General features: G+C 37.8%; 1 protein-coding gene across 4 annotated transcripts in view; it reads left to right on the top strand.

Annotated features, from left to right (window-relative positions):
* Window positions 1-21,499, top strand: part of PREX2 (phosphatidylinositol-3,4,5-trisphosphate dependent Rac exchange factor 2) — a 303,209-nt gene that overhangs the window by 89,818 nt on the left and 191,892 nt on the right. For all 4 annotated transcript variants that reach the window (XM_023248571.2, XM_023248570.2, XM_023248572.2 and 1 more), the window contains exons 6-7: window positions 522-683; window positions 14,778-14,911. In XM_023248571.2, the coding sequence (XP_023104339.2) occupies window positions 522-683; window positions 14,778-14,911 (296 nt within the window). The remainder of the gene's footprint in view (window positions 1-521; window positions 684-14,777; window positions 14,912-21,499) is intronic.

Consider the following 21,499-nt stretch of genomic DNA (forward strand, 5'->3'; position numbering starts at 1 on the left):
TAATGATGGAGTATTGTGGAATTTACACATCATTTATTTTGCTGGAGTGTAAGACATTATTTAAAATTTTTGCTTTATGTATAGCATGTTTTTATAGCTTCTCAAAAATTTATTAGAAAATAAGGCATTTAAATTATTTTTGAAATTTTGGGCTTACTATTCTGTTAAAGACTTGAGGAAAATATGTAGTTATATTTCTGGTTGGAGCAGAGGTCAAACTTATAACAACATGTCATGCTGCAGGTGAGATATTTGACAGTTTGAAAGGAGAAGTCTAATTTAGTTTTTAAAGACAATAATTTTAAGGAAAAAATTAAAACCACTGCCAAATGTGTATTAGGGGTAATGCACATTCATTGACTCAACCTTTTTTTTTTTGATCTTAATCCTAGTGGAGTTTGTGATGTCACTTCTGAAAGTGGCTCTCACGATCTTTGCAGTTTTCATTTCCTGGTCAGTCTGAACCTGCTGTACCAGAAAGCAGAAGATCAAAGGGCGATTTGTTTTTTGTGTATAAACAGGAGTTGCTGAAGCGGACTCCAAGGAAACACAGTGACTACGCAGCAGTAATGGAAGCCCTCCAAGCCATGAAAGCCGTCTGTTCCAACATAAACGAGGCCAAGAGGCAGATGGAGAAGTTAGAAGTTTTGGAGGAGTGGCAGTCTCACATTGAAGGCTGGGAGGTACATTCACTCTACTCAACAATGGAGCTTAAAATAGTTTTGTTATGTCTTAATGCTGTGAATAGAATTGTTGACATTGGATTGAACCATAAATGGTCATTTTCACAGATAATGCCAGAGGGCTGTAACCATTTCTGAAAAGTGCTGTCATTATTATTTTTAAATCTCCATAAAGCAGCAGTTAATTGACTTAGTGACAGCCTGAAAGCTTTGTGATAGAGCCACCCAACACTGTGTGGGTTATAAGCTTTGGTATTTCAGTATTTGTGCATCTCGATTATCCTTTTTCCTGACTGCCTTTGGCCAACAAGTACATAGCTTGAATCCTGGAGAGAGTTAAGAAGGGGGTTCTGCTCCATACGTGTTCTGTGATACTGTTATTTTCAGATTCTAAATTCGGTGTATGGTGATGGATTTCATTGTAAGCCCACTTAATCTCTCTAAACTTGAATTTCCTCATTTCTAAAATGAAAGAACTATTATGTGATTTTTAAGGTCCACTGAAGACAAAAAGTTTTACAGATTTATGATTAATTAGAGAAAGATTTTTTTAGATGATAAAAAGGCAAAGGAGTGATATTCAGAATCTGTAATACGTTTTCGTCTATAGTAACTTTGAATCCCCATCATTTCATGGGGTTGGAGCCCCGTATTATTTTAGTGCCATATAAAGAATAAACTAAAATTTTGTCTTTAAATTGCCTTAATTGAGATGAGCATGAGCTTTCTTTCAACTAGGATAATTTGTTATTATAAAGTAAGCAATTAGTATAATTTTTAAAGGCATAAAGAAGATTTAAAATGTTTCCAGTCAAATACTGTATTACACAAATTTCAGTACATTGCTTTTTGTCTTTAAGGCTTTATAATTGACTGGTTTGTTTCGTATCTTCAATATGTTGATTTCCGTTTAGATCTAAAATTATGTCTATTCAGATTTGCAAGGAAGCCTCAAACAGTGACCTCTGGGAATTCTCTTATTTGTCCACTTTTCACCGTGAAACTTTTCAAATGCTAGCTGAGATTTAATCTTTCTCCTCATCTATATTCTTTCATTTCAAGTGTCCAGGGTGACCTCCCGTGTCAGCATGAATGCTACTTATTTCAGTCAATTAAAATGGTTGTGTGTTTTAGTGTTGATTCATGATGATAATTCCTTTCCTGGGGAGCGGTTGTCCTGCTGGGATGAGAAAAATGGACTGAAGTTTACTTTTGTCATTCTGTTGTCAATTGAGCATTGGAAGAAAAACTGAACTTGCTTTGAATTGGAGGGTTTCTCACTGCTATCTGCCAGGCCTTTTACCAAAACAAAACTTCACAGATCCTTCTTGGTACTCTAGGGAAATGGAATCTGTCATTTTTTCTCTCCTCATGTATATCCTAAAAATTGAGTCTATTGCAGGAATAAGAGATTCCTGAAAAAGCATTGATATTTCTTGCACTGAACATGCAAGTTGCTCAAAGGAAGAATATGTGTGGACCATAATGTGTCATATACAGCCCATAGCAGTGGGTGCCTCAGTGTCACCAGCCTTGCTATATTTATAACAAACAGTTGGAGTGTAAGAAGGAAATGGGGCATCAGGACAGAAAACAGGCTGCAGGAAATCAGAAATGACTACAGTTCCAGCACGCACAGAGGAGATAATACGAATGTTGGGTCCCTAAGAGGGCAGCAACATAAATTCTACTGGAGCAGGATTTGAAAATGATTGCGTAAGACACAGCCATAGGTGCTCTGGGAGGTTTTGGGGTCTTGAGGGAATGCACGCTGGAGGAAGGCACAGCCAACTGGTTGGCAACTTGTGATCAGAACCTGATTCCCCATCTCAGTCCACCACCTCGGAGAGAGTGGGAAAGGTGTCATAGTACCCAAGTCTGGTTCCTTCCGGGAAGTTTAGGAGAAACTGCGGGTAGGATTCCCAAGGTAACACAGGACAAAGGGACACAATTGTGCAGGATGAATGCAGGTTCTGGGAGGGAAGGGGAATGGTTAAAGAGCTTTCTCTGAATTGCAAACAAGGATTACTGCTCAGCTTGCAGACAGCTTTGTGTTTGTTTCGAGTGGCTCTAGTGGGGTTAGGACAGGGCCAAGGGCAGATGTCAGGTGGCATGTCAACTAGAGAACACAGAGATCCTTAAAGAGCTTTTGAGGTGAGGAGCCTTGAGCTGAAGTTGGGAAACCTGTCCAGCTCCTTCCCTGAGCTTCCTCAGGTCTTTTAGGACCACCTTAGAGATGCCACTCTTTCTCCAGTGACCAAAATTTCTTGAATGGGCTCCGAGTCTGATACACCATGAGTTTGCACTATTTCCACTTGAGGTGGATTATTTATTTCAAATAAGTCACTTAATTTTCCAGGGTCTTATTTTCCCATTAATCAAATGAAGGCTTTTTATAGTAAAATCTGTCAGGTATCTTGCCTATCTAGTATTTTGCATTATAAATTATCATTACATTCCTTTATGTTAGGCAAATAAGTGATTGAAATTTATGACTCCCAAATCAGATGACAGAGTGAAAAGGCCTGGTTGTTGTTCACTGTTAGACTGGACTCTAACCCTTGGTTTGGGGATAATGCATCAAACCTCTCATGAGAGAGGTTAGTGCAGTGTGGGTTAGTGCAAGAGTCAAATGAAATAAGTGGAAGCGCTTTGACTACTGTAAAATGCTATGCAAATAAGTAGTATTTTAAAGCTCTGGTTCAGTGGTAGGGTTTTACCCTTGAGAAATTCCCGGTTGTCTAATATATGCACCTGTCTACTGAAGGTGTTATATCACTCCAGTTAAGGTTAGATAGTTCCAAGCAACAGAAACTAAAAGAAAAATTAATTTAAAGGATATGGGGTCATTCACAGGATCAAAGGAAAAGCTATATTCTTAAGGGTGTCTAGGTAGCCAGAGCTGTCAGGCAGGACCTTCAGTGCCTTAGCTAAAATGGATAGGCTCTAATAATTTTTTCCACCCTTATATTATGTCACTCAAGATTCAAGATCAAGATCTAGGATTCCTCTAACTTGCCTGGCTAAATTTGCTTAGGGGAGGACAGAGGTCCTTGATTACCAGTCACCCACTTTACTTTTGAGGAAATGCTGATCTTCCATTGTATGCAATCTTGGTGAGTCTTAAATAGTTTGCTGAGGTATTATAATCCCCATTACACAGATTTTCAAAATGAGGGCTATATAACTTACTCAAGTTCTTATGAGTAACGGATGGCAAAGTTTAGTACGAAAATAAACAGACTGGTTCTAAAGCCTATATTCCTTGTCACCATGTAATATTATTTATACCCATCAGATAAAAATGTAGCTAATTTGTGGGGCACCTGGGTGGCTCAGCTGGTTAAGCATCGGACTCCTGATTGTAGCTCAGGTCATGATCTCACAGTTCATGGGATTGAGCCCCATGTTGGGCTCTGTGCTGACAGTGTGGAGCCTGTTTGGGATTCTCTCTCTCCTTCTCTCTCCGTCTCTGCCCTGCTCGTGCTCTCTCTCACTCTCTCTCAAAATAACTAAATAAACATTACACAAAATTTGTTTTAAAAAATTAAAATTATTATCTAGATTAAGTTGGTTGCTTGCCCTTTAAAAATAAATTGATTGTATGGGGCACCTGGGTGGCTCAGTTTGCTGAGCATCCAACTTCAGCTCAGGTCATGATCTCCTGGTTTCGTAAATTTGAGCCCCACATCTGGCTTGCTGCTGTCAGTGCAGAGCCCGCTTTGGATTTTCTGTCCCCCTGTCTCTTTGCCCCAACCCTGCTCTCTCTCTCTGTCGCACACACATACACACACACACAGTCTCTCTCTCTTTTTGTCAAAAATAAACATTAAAAAATTTTTAAGTAAATTGATTATAAAAATTAGGGTTTTGTCAGCATTTATGTAGTGACAGACACCACAGAAGATCTGTGGGTAATTGTTCATATTTAATTGCCTTTTATTAGCATAATTTATTATATCTCAGTTTTATGTCTTATCCTACATTCAAAACATTCCACAGGATATTCTACTGAAAGTAATTGTAGGACAGTGATCAGTGTGGTTGGGAAGGAAGTTTATTAGCTGTTTAAGCGGAGTCACTGATTCATTCCATAGAACAGAACCGTTCTCGATGTTGGTGGGCTTTTTGACTGATAGTGTAATGATCACTGTAATCTTTGGAGTCAAAATGGACTTTGTCAACAAGGGAGTATCAATCAGCATTATGTCATTTGGAAGTTTAGCTTTACATTCTTCATAGGCCTGTTTGGGATAGATCTCTTAAATCTGAAAAAAATATGTATTAAAAGATAAGGGGGAGAATTATTAATATATGAAGGTGTTGGGAAAAATAAGATCAAAATAATTATTGTGTTTTAGGAAGTAAAAACAATCAGAATAGAAATTTGACACCTCTTGATTACCTTTTTACATGGAGAAATATAAACAAGACCATTTTAAAATCACCTGTTGCTGCTTTATGTTTGACTAAGTTTGTGTCTGACAGTGTATTGACTTCAAGTCATGTTCTCTTATTTCATGAGTGTGAGTCTAACAGAGGTTGTGATGAGACCTGTTTCTTTCATCTTCTCTGTAAGGTGATTTAGTAGATACACATTTGTCTACTGTCTTGAAGCAGACTTGATTCTTAAGGATAAGTGGTTTGGGAAAAAGACCATTGAAAGTGAATCTACGTAGAAAGGGGAGCAGAATTTCCTAAGTGGGAGTGGGGGGACGTCTGATTGGGACTTCATTTTGGTTAAATGAAAATTTATGTTATTAATTTGTTTTATCTAATATGTATGACATAATTTGGGTAATAACTTCAGTTAATAAACTGTATCTCAGAAAGAGTGAATCAAATGCTGACTCTTGAGAGGTGGGGGAATACATCTTACGACATTATGTGATAACATGATGTGATAGTCTTCACTTAATGTTTAACTTTTCTAGTATTTTTAAAAGAGTTTTTGAAAGAATATTCAAATGCTTCATTAATTTTCTCAAGACACTCCTTTGATGTTGAAACCATTCTCTTTTGAAACACCCATCTAGTTGTCATTCTTGTCACTTTTCTTTTCTTCCACCATGAATGGGTCTAGCTCTGCTAAATTATCATCTGTCAGTGCTTTGCATATGATTGGGGAAGTTTCAAGCCCTCCTGTCATCTTTCATCTTTGCTAAGTTTATGCCCTTCTCTCTGCAGTCTGTGTTTTTCTGATACTGACATTCAACATTTAGTTGACAAGATGAATGAGGTAGACTCTGGTGTTAAGCAGGGAGAGCCGATGATTGGGTCAGATAATTATGAATAGTTTCATTTTATAATGGTTTTTGCCACCTCATTGCTGCAAAGAATCAGTAATGAACCCTTATATAACATATTAAGAGAACTTGTTAACATGAAAAGATTTATGCTTTCAAACAGTCCAGATATGGTTTAGTGATGATATTTTTATTGCGTTTATTCAGAGGATAGGGATTGTTTTATTATTGCAGTGTTTCATAAGTCATGATTTTAATGTTTGAAGAAACACTAGCAATTAGAAAAGGAGCCATAAAATAAATGTACATGCTTCTGTCTTTTCTGGCTCTTGTCATTTTCTGAAAGCATACTTTGGCATCTAACAAGTGCCCACCTATGAAAATTCATCCTATTTACACATCAAATTCTTTAATGGTGCTTTGACATTTAATAGTTTTTCATGTATGCTGGCTATCTAATTGACAGCTGATTATATACCTCAAATTGTAGAATCAAAATTATTCAACTTTTAACACATTAGATTCTGAATTGTTATTATTTTCTTGCTGGTTCTTGTACCATGAGGCACACACGTTGAGAAGGGGAGCCATTGGTGAGCAATGTTGTGGACACAGACTGCCTCCAGGTCCTGCTCTTAATGACTTAGGTCATTGTTTGCTCTATCCGTTTCAGACTGATCTCTTCACCATATTGGAAAGTGGTATTTAAATAGTGTACTCCATCAAGTTGACACTGAAGAATGATTGAAGCCTAAAACCACAACATGGAATGAACTATATAATTAATTATAAACATACATAATCATAAATATACAGCTCTCCCTGATAATCATCACTGTTAACTCACACCAACTCGCATTTTATTAATGTGTGGTGATTGCAGTGATCACACTGCATTTAATTCTGTGTTTACATATCTGTTTCTTCCACTAGTATATGGACTTCTTGGGAACAGAGGTCATGTCTCAAGCTCTGAGTTTCCAGCATCTAGGGCAGTGTCTGATCCATAGTGGGTTGGGTGGTAATTAAATGCAAGTATAATTATATGATAGTTATGTATTCATTATCAGTGGCTTCTCACTATTTTTTAATACTTTTGGCCCTTTTGGATAGTGGCAGTGATTCTGACCTGGTTCTGTTATTTGTTTCATTTTTATGCTACTTTGATGATCTCTTATCCTCTTTAGCATCCAGTTTTGGCTCATGGTTCTCAAATGTATACCATGGGGGAGTTTTTACTTCCTCATATTAGAGTTGAGCACTGTAGAGTTATTTGAAATTCAGTCTTTGTGAAGGGGTTTCCATAGTGCAGGTTCTGTTTCTTTTGTCTAAGAGCAGATGCGGGTGGGCTTCCCTCACTGTATTTCACCTTTGCACTGTTGGGGGCCATGGTGAAGGACAAAGGATGAGGTAAGTTACCACAGGTTGGAGTAGAAAGAGAGAAGCTTTTGGAATGAGAAGGATGAGATGAGTAGACTCCCACCCCTGGTCACAGTTATTCATTTATGGTTACTTCTCACGTTGAACCGTCAGCTACCTTTCCTTTCCTGATCTAATAAAAGCAGTCAGGGTTAGAACCATCCATGTAACTTCATTGCTAGGGTTTTGCTGTATTTAGTTCTATAGACACAATTCATCAAAAGCATGATTTTACATGACAAATGTAGCTTCCTAAGTGGAAATGCACATTAAAAACGCTAAATCATCTAGATGATAAAAGTACATTATTTTGGTTAGTTTTTTTTAAGGGATTGCTAAGACAACAGAACTCTGAATAGTATGGGTAAACACATTATTTAAAAGTGTCTGCATTAATTTCTACATATACATATTATAATATGTGTAATGGCTTTAAAGTAGTTCAAATTAATGATTTATTCAAGCCCTCTTACTTTTTAAAAATAATTCTTTTACACCTTACCTCTCAAATATTAGTTTATGACTGTGATATAGCACTGTACTGTTAAAGTAGCTTATTTTCATGGACGGTACTTTTTTCACAGTCACATGAAATTCAGTCTTTGTAACAGTATTTCTATAGTCAGACTTTTTCAGCTTTTTTTCACAATAAAATAATTTTCTGCCTTCAAACATCTACATGATGACCTATGAAACAGTGTACAAAGCTGATTTAATTAAGTGTACATCTTTCCCACCCTCCCTCCCCGTTCATTCCTTCTCCTTTCGTCCCTTCCTCCTCTCCTCCCTTCCTCCCTTCCTCCCTTCCTCCCCTTCTCCCTTCTCTCTCTCTCTCTCTCTCTCTCTCTCTCTCTCTGTCTCTCTCTCTCTCTCTGTCTTTGTAAAACTTCAGGAACAGAGAAGCCAACTTGCTACAGATTGATACCAGGAGAAAAGTGTTTAACACATTGCCTGGCATGTTGTAGAAATGTTGAAAACCTGACTTTAGCATTCATCTAGAGAAAAGCATTTATCGTACATGGCTGTTCAATGACTAAATATGGATTTGTCAAAAAATAGACATCTAGATTTAAAAATTGGCATCAGTAATGCTAGATAAAAGATAAAATACTAACAGGTCATGTAACATTATGCAGGTTTATAATGAATATTCACCAGTGATGAAATACATCACAGGTGTAACTGTGACCTGGGCAGAGACCTGTGCTCACCTTTATCTCCATGTCAGCAGGCTTGCTATACTGTGCATTTGAGCACCTGGACTCAGGTACTCAAAGCCTCCAAAGCAGTTTTGCTTAGAGTGTTGAGAGAATACCACATGCGTCAGCATTTGTTGGAATGGTTTGGGACCCACGCCAGATTCACTCAGGTTCAATCTCTGAGGGTAGTGCCAGGGAACCTGAGGATTTTAAGAAGCCCATCAAGTGTGTCCCCCAAACTCTAAAATTTGAGATCAGTGCCCTAGAGGCTTTGCTCTCTTCTGACGATATGCCTGGCTTGTTTTATTGCTTCCACATTTTTTATTTTCTAGTTCACTTGTCTGACATTGTCATTTTGATAGACTCTTGTGCTCTTGACTCTTACCTAGCAGTCTGATGTTCATAGCTGTACTTTATTTCAATTTCTCCTGTGAGTTTTGTAGCTTGGCTTATTTATCCCTAACCCTGGAAACTCTCCTGGCATTTCTAGGTAAATGAAAAAAAAAAATTACACATAATTTCAAAATATCATAAATTTCATTTACTTTAAAGGTGAAGTCATGAGATTTTTTTTTTACTACAGAGAAAGGCAGATTTATCATGTATGTGAGGGGAAAAATGCCACATCATTTTAAAAAGACATATATTAAGTGTCTACTTGTAGGTGGGATGGATTTGAAGTGAGAAACATATGACTATACAGGAGACTGTATATATACACTTGGCCAAATTTTCTTCAATATTGATAATATCGTATGTATCTGTAGTTGAAAAATTCTTAATGATTTCTAGTTGCTATAGTCACAGAAATAATGCACAGATTTGGGGCGCCTAATTGGCTCAGTTAAGCATCTGAGTTTGGCTCAGGTTATGATCTCACTGCTCATGAGTTCGAACCCCACATCAGTCTCTGTGCTGATAGCTCGGAGCCTGGAGCCTGCTTCGGATTCTGTCTTCATCTCTCTGCACCTCCCCTGCTTGCTCTCTGTCTTTGTCTCCTACTCTCTCAAATATAAAATAAAACATTAAAAAATTAAAAACAAAAAGAAATAATGCACAGATTCAATCATGGTAAATCAAGAGCATCAGGGTTTTTTTTTTTTTATTATCTAAGAGATACAGATGGTATAAAGAGAAATGCTATAAACCTTTCTTTTAGAATGAGTTTGTTAGACAAATGTATACATTTGACATAGATTCCTTTAAGTACATAAGCAATTCTCTGGGAATTAAGTAATTATTCACTGAAGAGATTTCATGTGATGATAGTAGATTACTATGATAGAAGATGGTAAAGGCAGATACTGTACTAATTCTTTTTTTAATGTTTATTTATTTTTGAGAGAGAGAGAGAGAGAGAGAGAGAGAGCACAAGTGGAGGAGGGGCAGAGAGAGAAGGGAGACACAAGATCTGAAGCAGGCTCCAGGCTCTGAGATGTCAGGATAGAGCCCGATGTGGGGCTCAAACCCACAAACTGTGAGATCATGACCTGAGCGAAAGTTGGACACTTAGCTGACTGAGCCACCCAGGCGCCCCGCCCCTGTACTGATTCTTAAAGCTTGCTATTAAATATTAAAGACATCTCATCCCAATATGATTTAGTAAAATAGAATATGAGTGATATTATATTTATATTGTGAGATGGACTTTGGAGCATAACAAGATGGTTGGGCTTGATGTCATTACCCCATAAAATGTCATTAATAGGTAATTACACAGATACTCTGGGTTGTTTATGAAAAGTGTTGACCTCAGGGACGTGTGGGTGGCTCAGTCGGTTGAACATCTGACTTCAGCCTAGGTCATGATTTTGTGATTTGTGAGTTCTAGCCCCGTGTCGGGCTCTGTGCTGACCGCTTGGAGCCTGGAGCCTACTTCAGATTCTGTGTCTCCCTTTCTCCATCCCTTCCCTGCTCATGCTCTCTCTCTGTCTCTCAAAAATAAATAAATGTTAAAAAAATTAAAAAAATAAAAAGAAAAGTGTTGACCTCAAAGAAGTTAAATCGTATTCTGAAATTTGATCAGGAGCTATGAGGTAATGGGAACTTATGGTAATGACTTATACGTAATGTATTTGTATATTAGCGACAGGTTTGGGAGTTTGCTATGATACCTATCTGAATTAAATGATTTAAAAGTCAGACTATTTAAGTAGAGGATAGAGGAAAATGATATAGGTGCTTGTACTATAGGGGCACTTGGAATTAGTTGTAAGATGGGATTGCCATAAATGTGCTAATACGATCTTTTGGCATCTATATGATTTATTTGCCCGCTCATATCTTAATGGTTGTGTTCACTTCTGGAGATGTTACATATTAAGAGAGACCCTGACAAACTGGAGAAGGTCCAGAGAAGATCTTCCAGGATCTTGCAGGTTTCTGAAACCAAGCCATAGGATGAATGGTCAAAAGCAATGAAGTTCTATAGTTTGGAAGGCAGAAGGGACATATTGGCTATGTTCAGATATTGGTGGGCCAGGTCTATCATGATGAAGAGAGTGTCCCTCTACTCCCAGGAAGCAAAAGTAGAGTCAGTGAGTAGAAAGAGGGTTCGAGTTTGGCTCTACAATACGAAAAATATTTCTAATAATTAGAGTGACTTAATAAATAAATTGCCTATCTTATGAGGGAATGAACTTCATTTTATAAGAAGTGTTTAAGAATAGGCTGGACAGCCATTTTTGTCAGCAAGGGTCAGTGTTCTCTGAGGCAACAAGATGTGTCCACCCTCATTAACCTGAGAATAAGAGAAATAACATTGTCTTCAAAAAGTTAAACCATAAAAATCCAACATAGAGTAAACCACAGCAGAGATCAGAAATCAGTGAAGTCCCCTTGCAGAAGAGTATCACCTTTAAAGCTAGCAATGATAATTGTCCCAGCCTTTATTGAGTCCTTTTATGTGCTAGGCATCATGCTGGGAGTTTTACATATATTGTCTGTTAATACTCTGTATAAATTAAAAACTATTACCCTTTTCTACGGTGGTTTGAAGGCATGAACATGGCTACAAAATCAAAGGAGTCATTCAAAAGTGTGATTTGTGAGTACCGGAAGCAGAGAAAAGAGAGCGAGGGCAGCACACAGAAAGACAAATGGACTTTGGATGGTCTTGTCCAGATGGTAGATAGATTGTGCTAGCTCATTGCTTACAAACTGCTCTAATTCTAGTTACCAAAATTTCCCTCCCACCCTCCCTCCTTTCCTCCTTCCTTCCCTTCCCTCCTTCCTCCCTCCCTTCCTTCCCATGCTCCTCCTATTCTCTTGGTACATAAATGAGCAATTCCAATCCCACCTATAGGCGCTGTTGAAAGCTTTCCTTCATCCTACTCTAATAGTCCAGGCATGCTTCTGACTTGCTTAATGCTACCATCTGAGAGAGCTTCCTGCTGTAAAATTAGCTTTTTATTAGAAATCAAAGGTACAGCTGCTGACAGGGAGTACTCAGCCTCTCCAAAACCTAACCTATGAGAACGTTTGGCTCATTAGCTACCATGGCCCTGCTATTCAGTTCACTCTGCTGTTCACAGGACTAGAGACAGTTTCTCTCAACTGGGGAGCACGACTTCATTGGAAAGTCTTTGTGGCATTGACAAGACAAAAGATATAAACGAACAAGAATTTGATGGGACGATTCAAATAACATGCAGACAGTTCACAGGAGGACAAAAACAGGGAAAAGGCAGGGGTTTCCTCAGTGGTAAAACTAGGAGTGGGCAAAAATCAGGTCCTTTCCTCTGTTATTGTCTGGTTGTGGGTTTGTTACTTGTGTAAAGATTCTTTCTGATTATGATACAGCTTTCCAACTAGGTACATTTACAAAGGAAGATTGCGTTGGCCATACTTATGGGAACATTCAGTGTGTACATCAGTTATTTTTATTATCAAGAATAATATATCCACTTTCTATTTTACTTTACACATTAGTTCCCATGAGTTCTTCAGAGCTTGTACAATATGTCCTGTGAGACTGTGTAAGAGGATGGACTAAATGACCCCTAGCCATTATACTTAGCTCAAATTTACATTAAATTCTTCTTGTATACATTAATAAAGATGATAATCACAAACAAGTCAGGAAATAAAAGGTTAAGATTTTGGTCAAATAGGAATGCATCCATCAATATTAATTTTGGGAGCTTATTTGAAAGACTAGTTAATATGCAAATGGGGATAACATCTGCATTTACCCTTTCATGAGATAAGTTAACTTCCTTGTGTGGCTTTCTTGGGCTACTGTACGAAATAGTCTAAGGCGAAGCGTTTTGTACCTTTTGTAAAATTGCTATCAATACAGCCACTTTCGTAACATTGTACAGGTTCCTGTGCAAGAATCAAAGTGATGTTTCCTTGTTTACATTTTTAAATGTCTTCATTCTGTCTTAATTTTTTTTTTCCTGAGGTAGGGATGGTATTTAGTATAAATAAGAAATCATTTGATACTGGAATTGGGATTTATATTCTTATTTGATGACAGTTTTTACTTAATTATCACGTGTTGAAGGATATGATTGTGTAAATTTTTGATAGATCTTCAGTTATATATCCACCCTTATGGCGGAAGGAAAGAAGAAAGGGATCTTTCTAAAATTTAAAATGTTTGTGTAACTGATGGTCGCCAGAGGGGACGTGGGAGAGGGGAGGGGTGCAATAGGTGAAGGGGGTTAAGAATGCACTTGGCACAATGAGCCCTGGGTAAGGTATGGAATTGCTGAACCACTGTATTGTACACCTGAAACCAGTAGAACACTGTGTAGTAACTATCCAAGAATTAAAATAAAAAGCTTAATAAACAACAAAAAAATATTTAAATAAAACATAAAAGCAAAAAAAATGTGTTTGTAATACAGATGCTCAACATAATCACATTCTCTTAACTTCCCATTTGGGAAGTCTCTTATTGATAGATAGGAGTTGTCATTGTAATTAAAATTTTTACAATAAATCAGAAAAAACTATATCACTGATTATTGTGGAAGTAGGAAATTTAAAATTAATGTTTTGAGTTTTAAATATCAAAAATAAAAGTTAAAGCATTCAGTTTAAAAAGAATCAGAAATTTATCATCAGATTTAAAGAGACCGGACATATTTAAAACAAATATTCATTTTAAAGAGCACAATTTACAGATATCTACTGAAAACTTTTTTTTTTCCTTTTTTGTCCAATTTGGTGCATTTGTTATGATAGTTCAGGTTGTAGAAACAAATAGACTACAACATTTATAATGGCTAAAAATAGGTGTTTATGCTCAGCTCACACAATAAGCCAATGCATGCGTTCTACTTTAGTGGGTAGCTTTGTTCTTTTGATGATTCAGGCCCCGTTCATCTTGTGGCTCCTCTCAATGGTTAGCCCTTGTGTTAAGACTCACTTTTGTCACTAATCATATGACCTTAGTGTGCACTCAGTTAAGGCTTATTTAATGAATGAGTGTGCCTGTGCTAACTTTCATAAGATAAAAGGCTCTATGGAAGGTCGCTGTGTTTAAATAAGGTCTTTTTTTCTTTTAATTTCTTCCTTTTTCTTCCTGTCCATACTAAGAGAGGAGATATAAATTGGGATGTGCTAAAAATTTGAAGAATTTCATATACTTTATGATATGTCCACGGAGCTCTTTTCCCATCCCAGGGAATGAGAGGAGGAGCAAAGGAGTAGTAGAGACATGAACGTTTTTGGGGTTTTTAAAAAAAATTTTTTCACGTTTATTTATTTTCGAGAGAGAGACAGGTGTGAGTAGGGGAGGGCAGAGAGAGAGGGAGACACAGAATCTGAAGCAGGCTCCAGGCTCTGAGCTATCTGCGTAGAGCCTAATGTGGGGCTCAAAGTCATGAACCATGAGAATCATGACCTGAATCGAAGTCAGATGCTTAACCGATTGAGCCACCCAGGCACCCCAGGACATGAATGTTATGAATCAATTTGAAATCATCTCCTTTTAAAAGAACACAGGTGACATGTATCATCCATGTTTATGCACATATGTGTAAGATAGCTAAAAGGAGGCACACAATCTCTTAAAGGTGGTTGTAGCTGCTGAAACTGATGAGGAGGAGTCTGGAAGGGAATATTTATATTCCCAGTGTATAAATATTTATAATATTTGAACTTTTATCCTGTCTATATATTGTATCTTAAAATAAAAACAGACTTTTAGGGAAAAAAAGAATTACACACAAAGTTTCTATTAAATAATCAGGCTTTCTCTGCATTTTTTTCTGACCTAGGGATCCAACATTACCGATACCTGCACTGAAATGCTAATGTGTGGAGTCTTACTGAAAATCTCTTCTGGAAATATTCAAGAACGGGTGTTTTTTCTTTTCGATAATCTTTTGGTGTATTGCAAAAGAAAACACAGGTAAGGGGATAAACAAGTACTAGTTCAGAAATTATTTATCCGTCTCATAGCCTCAGCCTTTTCCTCAGTGCTCCTGGGAACTCAGGATCTCCTCAGTAAATCCCATAGTCTCTTCACCTGCAATGATTTTTTCCTTCATTATACCTGCAGCCCCTGTCCTGTCGACATCCCTTTACTTCGTCAACACTCACAGCTATAAAAATTGAAATCTAAATTTTAAGCATCCCACTCTGCTTCACTAAGCTGCTCCTGTCAAAGTCATCATGCCCCTGTGTTTTCTAATCACGTGGTCACTTTGTTTTATGTGTTTCCTCGGCAGAAGAAGTAGATGAGCACTTCCTCCTTCTTAAAACACTTTCTTCTCTTTCCTTTTGTAACATCACACTCTATTGGTCAAATATTGGCCTGCTGCGTGCTTCTGCTTTCCACTCCCTTTGCTCTATCATATTTATCAACTCTGCCTTAGTGATTTGATTCAATCCTGTGGCTTCCTGTCCCACCCACCTCCACGTGACTTGCTCAGAAATCTCTAGCCCAGAATTATAGACTCATCCTTCCTACCTATTTGGTATCTCACTTGTGATGGTTGTGAAGATTTTCAACATGGAAGGAATAGAATTCCTGATTTCTTCTCTTAATGGTGCTCCTCCCCCAATTTTCCCCATCCACTGGTTTCCCTAACTTCAAAAGCTAGGAGTTAACCTTGGTTCCTCTCTTTTCCTCAACCTCCCAAATGTAATCCATTAGGGAATCTTACCGATTCTGCATTTAAAACATATGAAAACCTCCCCCCACATCTCTCCATCTATCCTAGTCCAGTCAACCAGCATCTCCTCCCTGGCTAACAGTGGCTGGTCCCACCAGGTCCTCATTTACTGCTCTAAAGTTTATGCTCTATACAGAAACCAGAGCAACCTTTGTAACGCAAATGAAAGCACATTATTACCTATCTTGAAGCTATCATTGGCTTCCCGGAATACAATCGCAACTCCTTATCCTGGCTTGCAGATTTCTGCATGACCCAGCCCCTCCCTACTTCTCTGACCTCATCTCACCCCACGTCTTTTTTTTCCTGTTCCTTGATTATACCATTTGCATTTCCTTCTTAGGGCGTTTGCCCTGCCTGTTTCTTCCCAGGATGCTCTTCCGTCTGAGTTTTGTTTGGCTAGATTCTTCATGTCTTTTAGATCTCACTTAAGTATCTCTCTTTCAGAAATATCTTCTCTGACCACCCCATCCACTGTAGCCTCCTAGCCATTCTCTATCAAGAAAGTTCTTGCTAGTGTTTTCTTCATTATTTATTTATTTGGTGCCACCTTCACTAGATTAGACTGTAAAGTCCTTGAGAACAGCTGTCTTGCTGCTTAGTCTCTGCTATTTCCTCAGAGGCTGGACCTCCCATGTAATAGACAATCAAGAAGTATTTCTTAAATAAGTGAATAAACGAATGAACGAAACCCAGCCAAGTCCCTGGTATAGCTTAGCCACCATTAGCTTAAATAATTTTATGTATCCTTGTTATTGATGTAATGCTACTTGTTTTAAAGCATGGATATAATTTTTCTTCAGAAGGTGCTTAATTTATAGGATTTTTTCTTGACTCTTGGCAAAAATTTTTACAGGTTGATTAAGCAAAATAGTAGGGCTGCATTTAATTGGGAAATTTGTATGCTTCTTCCTAACCATATCCAGGTTAACATTAGTTTCAGTGAAATGGTACTAAGCGGCTTCTCTAAATTTAAAGGTAAAGCAGGTGGTTGAGAACGCAGGTTTTGAGTGAGTGTTTATTCTAGATTCAGAAATTAGGAAATTATAGCCAAACATTTTCTGGTAAAGTAAGAATGAGAAACTCAAAACCAACGGAGGCAAGATTAAGGGAATGTCCTTCTTTATCTCTTGAAACGGGACTCCCTAAGTCAATGAACAAGATGCCCAGTGTAAGTTTGCGAAAAGGTGGCAGCTACATTGATGACGTGGCTGTTTTGCCTTTCGGACTGTGCTATCAGAATTCTCTAGTATGAGACATTAATGCGGAAATATAATGACATTAACTGAGAAAACATAGAACTACCCCATGTGCCTTGATGAAACGGAGCAGTTTAGGATTAAAGTCAAAGGATAATTAAATTGTTTAAAAAAATAATTAAATTATCGTTATCTCTGTCTTAATGAGTATTTAAAAAAATTCTTTTTTACTGGATATGAAAATAAACTTGTCTGGTTTTTTTAGAATGCTTTTCTGAATTCTTTGTGTTTTGAAGCAAGATTGAGATGAATAGAAGTAGGCTTCAGGAAGACTGTTAATTTTACGTGTACGTAACTCATTAAAAAATTGTAATATGGGGTGCCTGGGTGGCTCAGTCGGTTAAGCGTCCGACTTCGGCTCAGGTCATGATCTCGCAGTCTGAGTTCAAGCCCCGCGTGGGGCTCTGTGCTGACAGCTCAGAGCCTGGAGCCTACTTTGGATTCTGTGTCTCCCTCTCTCTCTGCTCCTCCTCTGCTCATGCTCTGTCTCTCTCTGTCTCAAAAAAAAAAAAAAAAAAAAAAAAAAAAAACCCATAAAAAAATTGTAATGTGATTCAAATTGTTTACGTGCAGTTGTTTTTTCCAAGCTTTACTGAGGTATAATTGACAAATAGAATTGAAGGATATTTTAGTTCTACAGCATTACGATTTGATATATATCGTGAAAGGATTTCCTCCGTGTAGTCAATTAACACATCCATCTAGGTACAGTTATTAAAGGCATCCATTTGAGAATGAGATCTTTTTTCTTTATTATAGTTGATCTCATACTTATATATATGCCCGCCTTCAAGTCCAAAGTTTTTGCACAGTTAGCAAAAGTTTTTGTCCACATTATACGCACATTGAAGACATTTGCTTAAAAATCACAGGCTTTTTCATTTTTAACGTTTATGCATTTGTGAGAGACAGAGCGAAACAGAGCACGAGCTGGGGAGGGGCAGAGACAAAGGGAGACAGAATCCGAAGCAGGCTCTGGACTCTGAGCTGTCAGCACAGAGCCTGACTTGGGACTCAAACCTACAAACCTGAGATCATGACTTGAGTGTATAATGATGATGTCATTTATGGTCTCATGGCTGTTATTGTTAAATAGCTAAACAACAGGAAACATTTGTAAAATTAAAAGCCTACAGTTTTGGGGGCACCTGGGTGACTCAGTCGGTTAAGCATCTGACTTGGCTCAGGTCATGATCTCAGCCACTGATAGGAGAATGAATATTATCCCAATAAGTTAACAACAGTTACTTATTCATTCTCCTATCAGTGGACTTTAGATTTTTATTTGGTTTCTTTGTTGGTTTTAGTTTTTCTGCTATTATGAACATTCCTGCACATGTATCCTGGTGACCATTAAAACACATACTTAGGAGGGAAATCATAGAATTGGGATATGCAAAATAGTCAACATTACAATATAAAACAAAATTGTTTTCAAACCTTAGGCTTTTCAGTCTATGTACTTTAATAGAGCCATCTTCTGAAAGGACCAGAGATCTCTCTGTCTGAGTGAAGTGTTACAGTATTGATCAAACACTTACTGAAATTTCATATTGAGTGTTACTATCTGCAGGTCAAGAGAAATAATAGAAACATGTACAGAGTTCACAGCAGTATCACAAAGAAAATTAATACTTTGAAAATACGACCGAGTGAATGATTCCATGCCATGGTTCTCTGACTGTGACTAAAACTGTTACCAAGTATATTAAACTTTTAAAAAAATATATGATGTGTCAACTTACAAGGAATTCTTTTTTACCAGACACCATGATACTATGTGCTACCTGGGAGAATATTCAGGTACCTGCATATTAGTCTGCTCTGCATTTTTCTCTGTCCTTGGCTGACTCTGATGCCAACTTGCATACTGCCTGGCCCGAATCCCTAAATTGTAGCATTTATTTAAGGTTATTCACAAAGGACATTCAGAGGTCACTTTCAAAATGAACACGGGAGTGCAAGATGGTGAAGATCTGGGACTAATAAATCCTAAATCAGGTTAATTAATCTATTTAGTTAGGTTTCTTTACTAGTGGTGAAGGACTACTAAGTTTTAATGAGAGTTTAGACAGATAAGCCAGGAAGATGTACTGTTTTCCAAGGAAGAAACTCAGAGACCATGACAGCACCTTGTGACCCCTCTCAGCACCTGCCCAGCACTTCTCAGCACTTCGCCACCTCTCAACACTTCAGGACTGATCTCTAACTGTAGGAGAGAGGAGGAGAGGGACATTGAAGCTGGTAAACATTTACATCTCCACTTTTGCCACATGTGTCTGTATAACACAATAAGTGAATAATTATTTCAATATATTAAATTATTTGCTAAACTTTTGTCAATGAGTCAAATGGAATAGTTCAGGTTAATTGAAATCTTTTGAGTGGCTAGGTGTTCTTAAATCCTCCTGAATCATTTCTTAGAATCTTTCTTCTTTAGGGGCGCCTGGGTGGCTCAGTTGGTTGAGGGTCCAACTCTTGATTTCAGCTTAGGTCATGAGCCCAGGGTCCTGGGATGGAGTCCCATGTTGAGCTCCGTGCTGAGTTTGGAGCCTGCTTAAGATTCTCTCCCTCCCTCAGCCCCTCTCCCCCACTCAAGGTTGAAGAATCTTTCTTCTTTAAGAATTAAATTAGTTAATAATTTAAAACATAATTTTAAAAAGTTTTTAAAATCAACTCTCCTGAATGTTCAGTGATTCCATTACAAACATACTTAACCACTTAATTCATATGATAAATGTTCACCTGTAAACCTTTGTATTACATGCTTTTTTAGCATTAAAGACTGGTAATAGGCACACTATACACAAAGTTTTGGAATGTTTTCAACTTCTTTTTAAAATAGAAGAAATGAGACCCTTATGAAGGATTATAAGTGTATTAAGAGACTTACTCAACAAGCATACAATTCTCATATCATAAAAACAATCTAGGGAAAATATTTTCAGCTGGATGACACTCAACTTAAGAATTCCCAGCACAGTCCGTTTCTTTGCAGAGGGATCATAAGTACCAACCGAATTTTACCAGACAGAGCTTGAAAAGGTGGAAATTACCAGTTACTGAAAAATGAGAAATGAAAGTGAAATAAATCAGATGAAGTTTTAAAATAACTAACTTTTAGTGTGTGTCAGACTTTGATTGGGTACCTTTGATTTCTAACTTGAGCAAAAATACATATTTACCCACCTACCTGTATACTGTTCTTAGTCCAAAGCTTCCATTTATCTAAATTATTTAATTTAATATTTTTTTTTTCTTGAGAGAGAGAGAGAGCATGGGGGAGGAGCAGGAGAGAGGGAGAGGAATCCCAGGCAGGCTCCATGCTGTCAACACAGAGCCCCATGCGGGGCTCGATCTCACAAACCATGAGATCGTGACCTGAGCCAAGATCAAGAGTCAGACGCTTACCTGACTGAGCCACCCAGATGTCCCAATAACTTCCATTTATTTTATTTATTTATTTTTAAATGTATTTATTTTTTTAATATATGAAATTTATTGTCAAATTGGTTTCCATACAACACCCAGTGCTCATCCCAAAAGGTGCCCTCCTCAATACCCATCACCCACCCTCCCCTCCCTCCCACCCCCCATCAACCCTCAGTTTGTTCTCAGTTTTTAACAGTCTCTTATGTTTTGGCTCTCTCCCACTCTAACCTCTTTTTTTTTTTTCCTTCCCTTCCCCCATGGGTTTCTGTTAAGTTTCTCAGGATCCACATAAGAGTGAAACCATATGGTATCTGTCTTTCTCTGTATGGCTTATTTCACTTAGCATCACACTCTCCAGTTCCATCCACGTTGCTACAAAAGGCCATATTTCATTCTTTCTCATTGCCACGTAGTATTCCATTGTGTATATAAACCACAATTTCTTTATCCATTCATCAGTTGATGGACATTTAGGCTCTTTCCATAATTTGGCTATTGTTGAGAGTGCTGCTATAAACATTGGAGTACAAGTGCCCCTTATGCATCAGCACTCCTGTATCCCTTGGATAAATTCCTAGCAGTGCTATTGCTGGGTCATAGGGTAGGTCAATTTTTAATTTTCTGAGGAACTTCCACACTGCTTTCCAGAGCGGCTGCACCAATTTGCATTCCCACCAACAGTGCAAGAGGGTTCCCGTTTCTCCACATCCTCGCCAGCATCTATAGTCTCCTGATTTGTTCATTTTGGCCACACTGACTGGTGTGAGGTGATATGTGAGTGTGGTTTTGATTTGTATTTCCCTGATAAGGAGTGACGCTGAACATCTTTTCATGTGCCTGTTGGCCATCCGGATGTCTTCTTTAGAGAAGTGTCTTTTCATGTTTTCTGCCCATTTCTTCACTGGGTTATTTGTTTTTCGGGTGTGGAGTTTGGTGAGCTCTTTATAGATTTTGGATCCTTTGTCCGATATGTCATTTGCAAATATCTTTTGCCATTCCGTTGGTTGCCTTTTAGTTTTGTTGGTTGTTTCCTTTGCTGTGCAGAAGCTTTTTATCTTCATAAGGTCCCAGTAATTCACCTTTGCTTTTAATTCCCTTGCCTTTGGGGATGTGTCGAGTAAGAGATTGCTA

This window comes from Felis catus, chromosome F2 (assembly GCF_018350175.1).
Source record: "Felis catus isolate Fca126 chromosome F2, F.catus_Fca126_mat1.0, whole genome shotgun sequence".
Classification (NCBI taxonomy): domain Eukaryota; kingdom Metazoa; phylum Chordata; class Mammalia; order Carnivora; family Felidae; genus Felis; species Felis catus.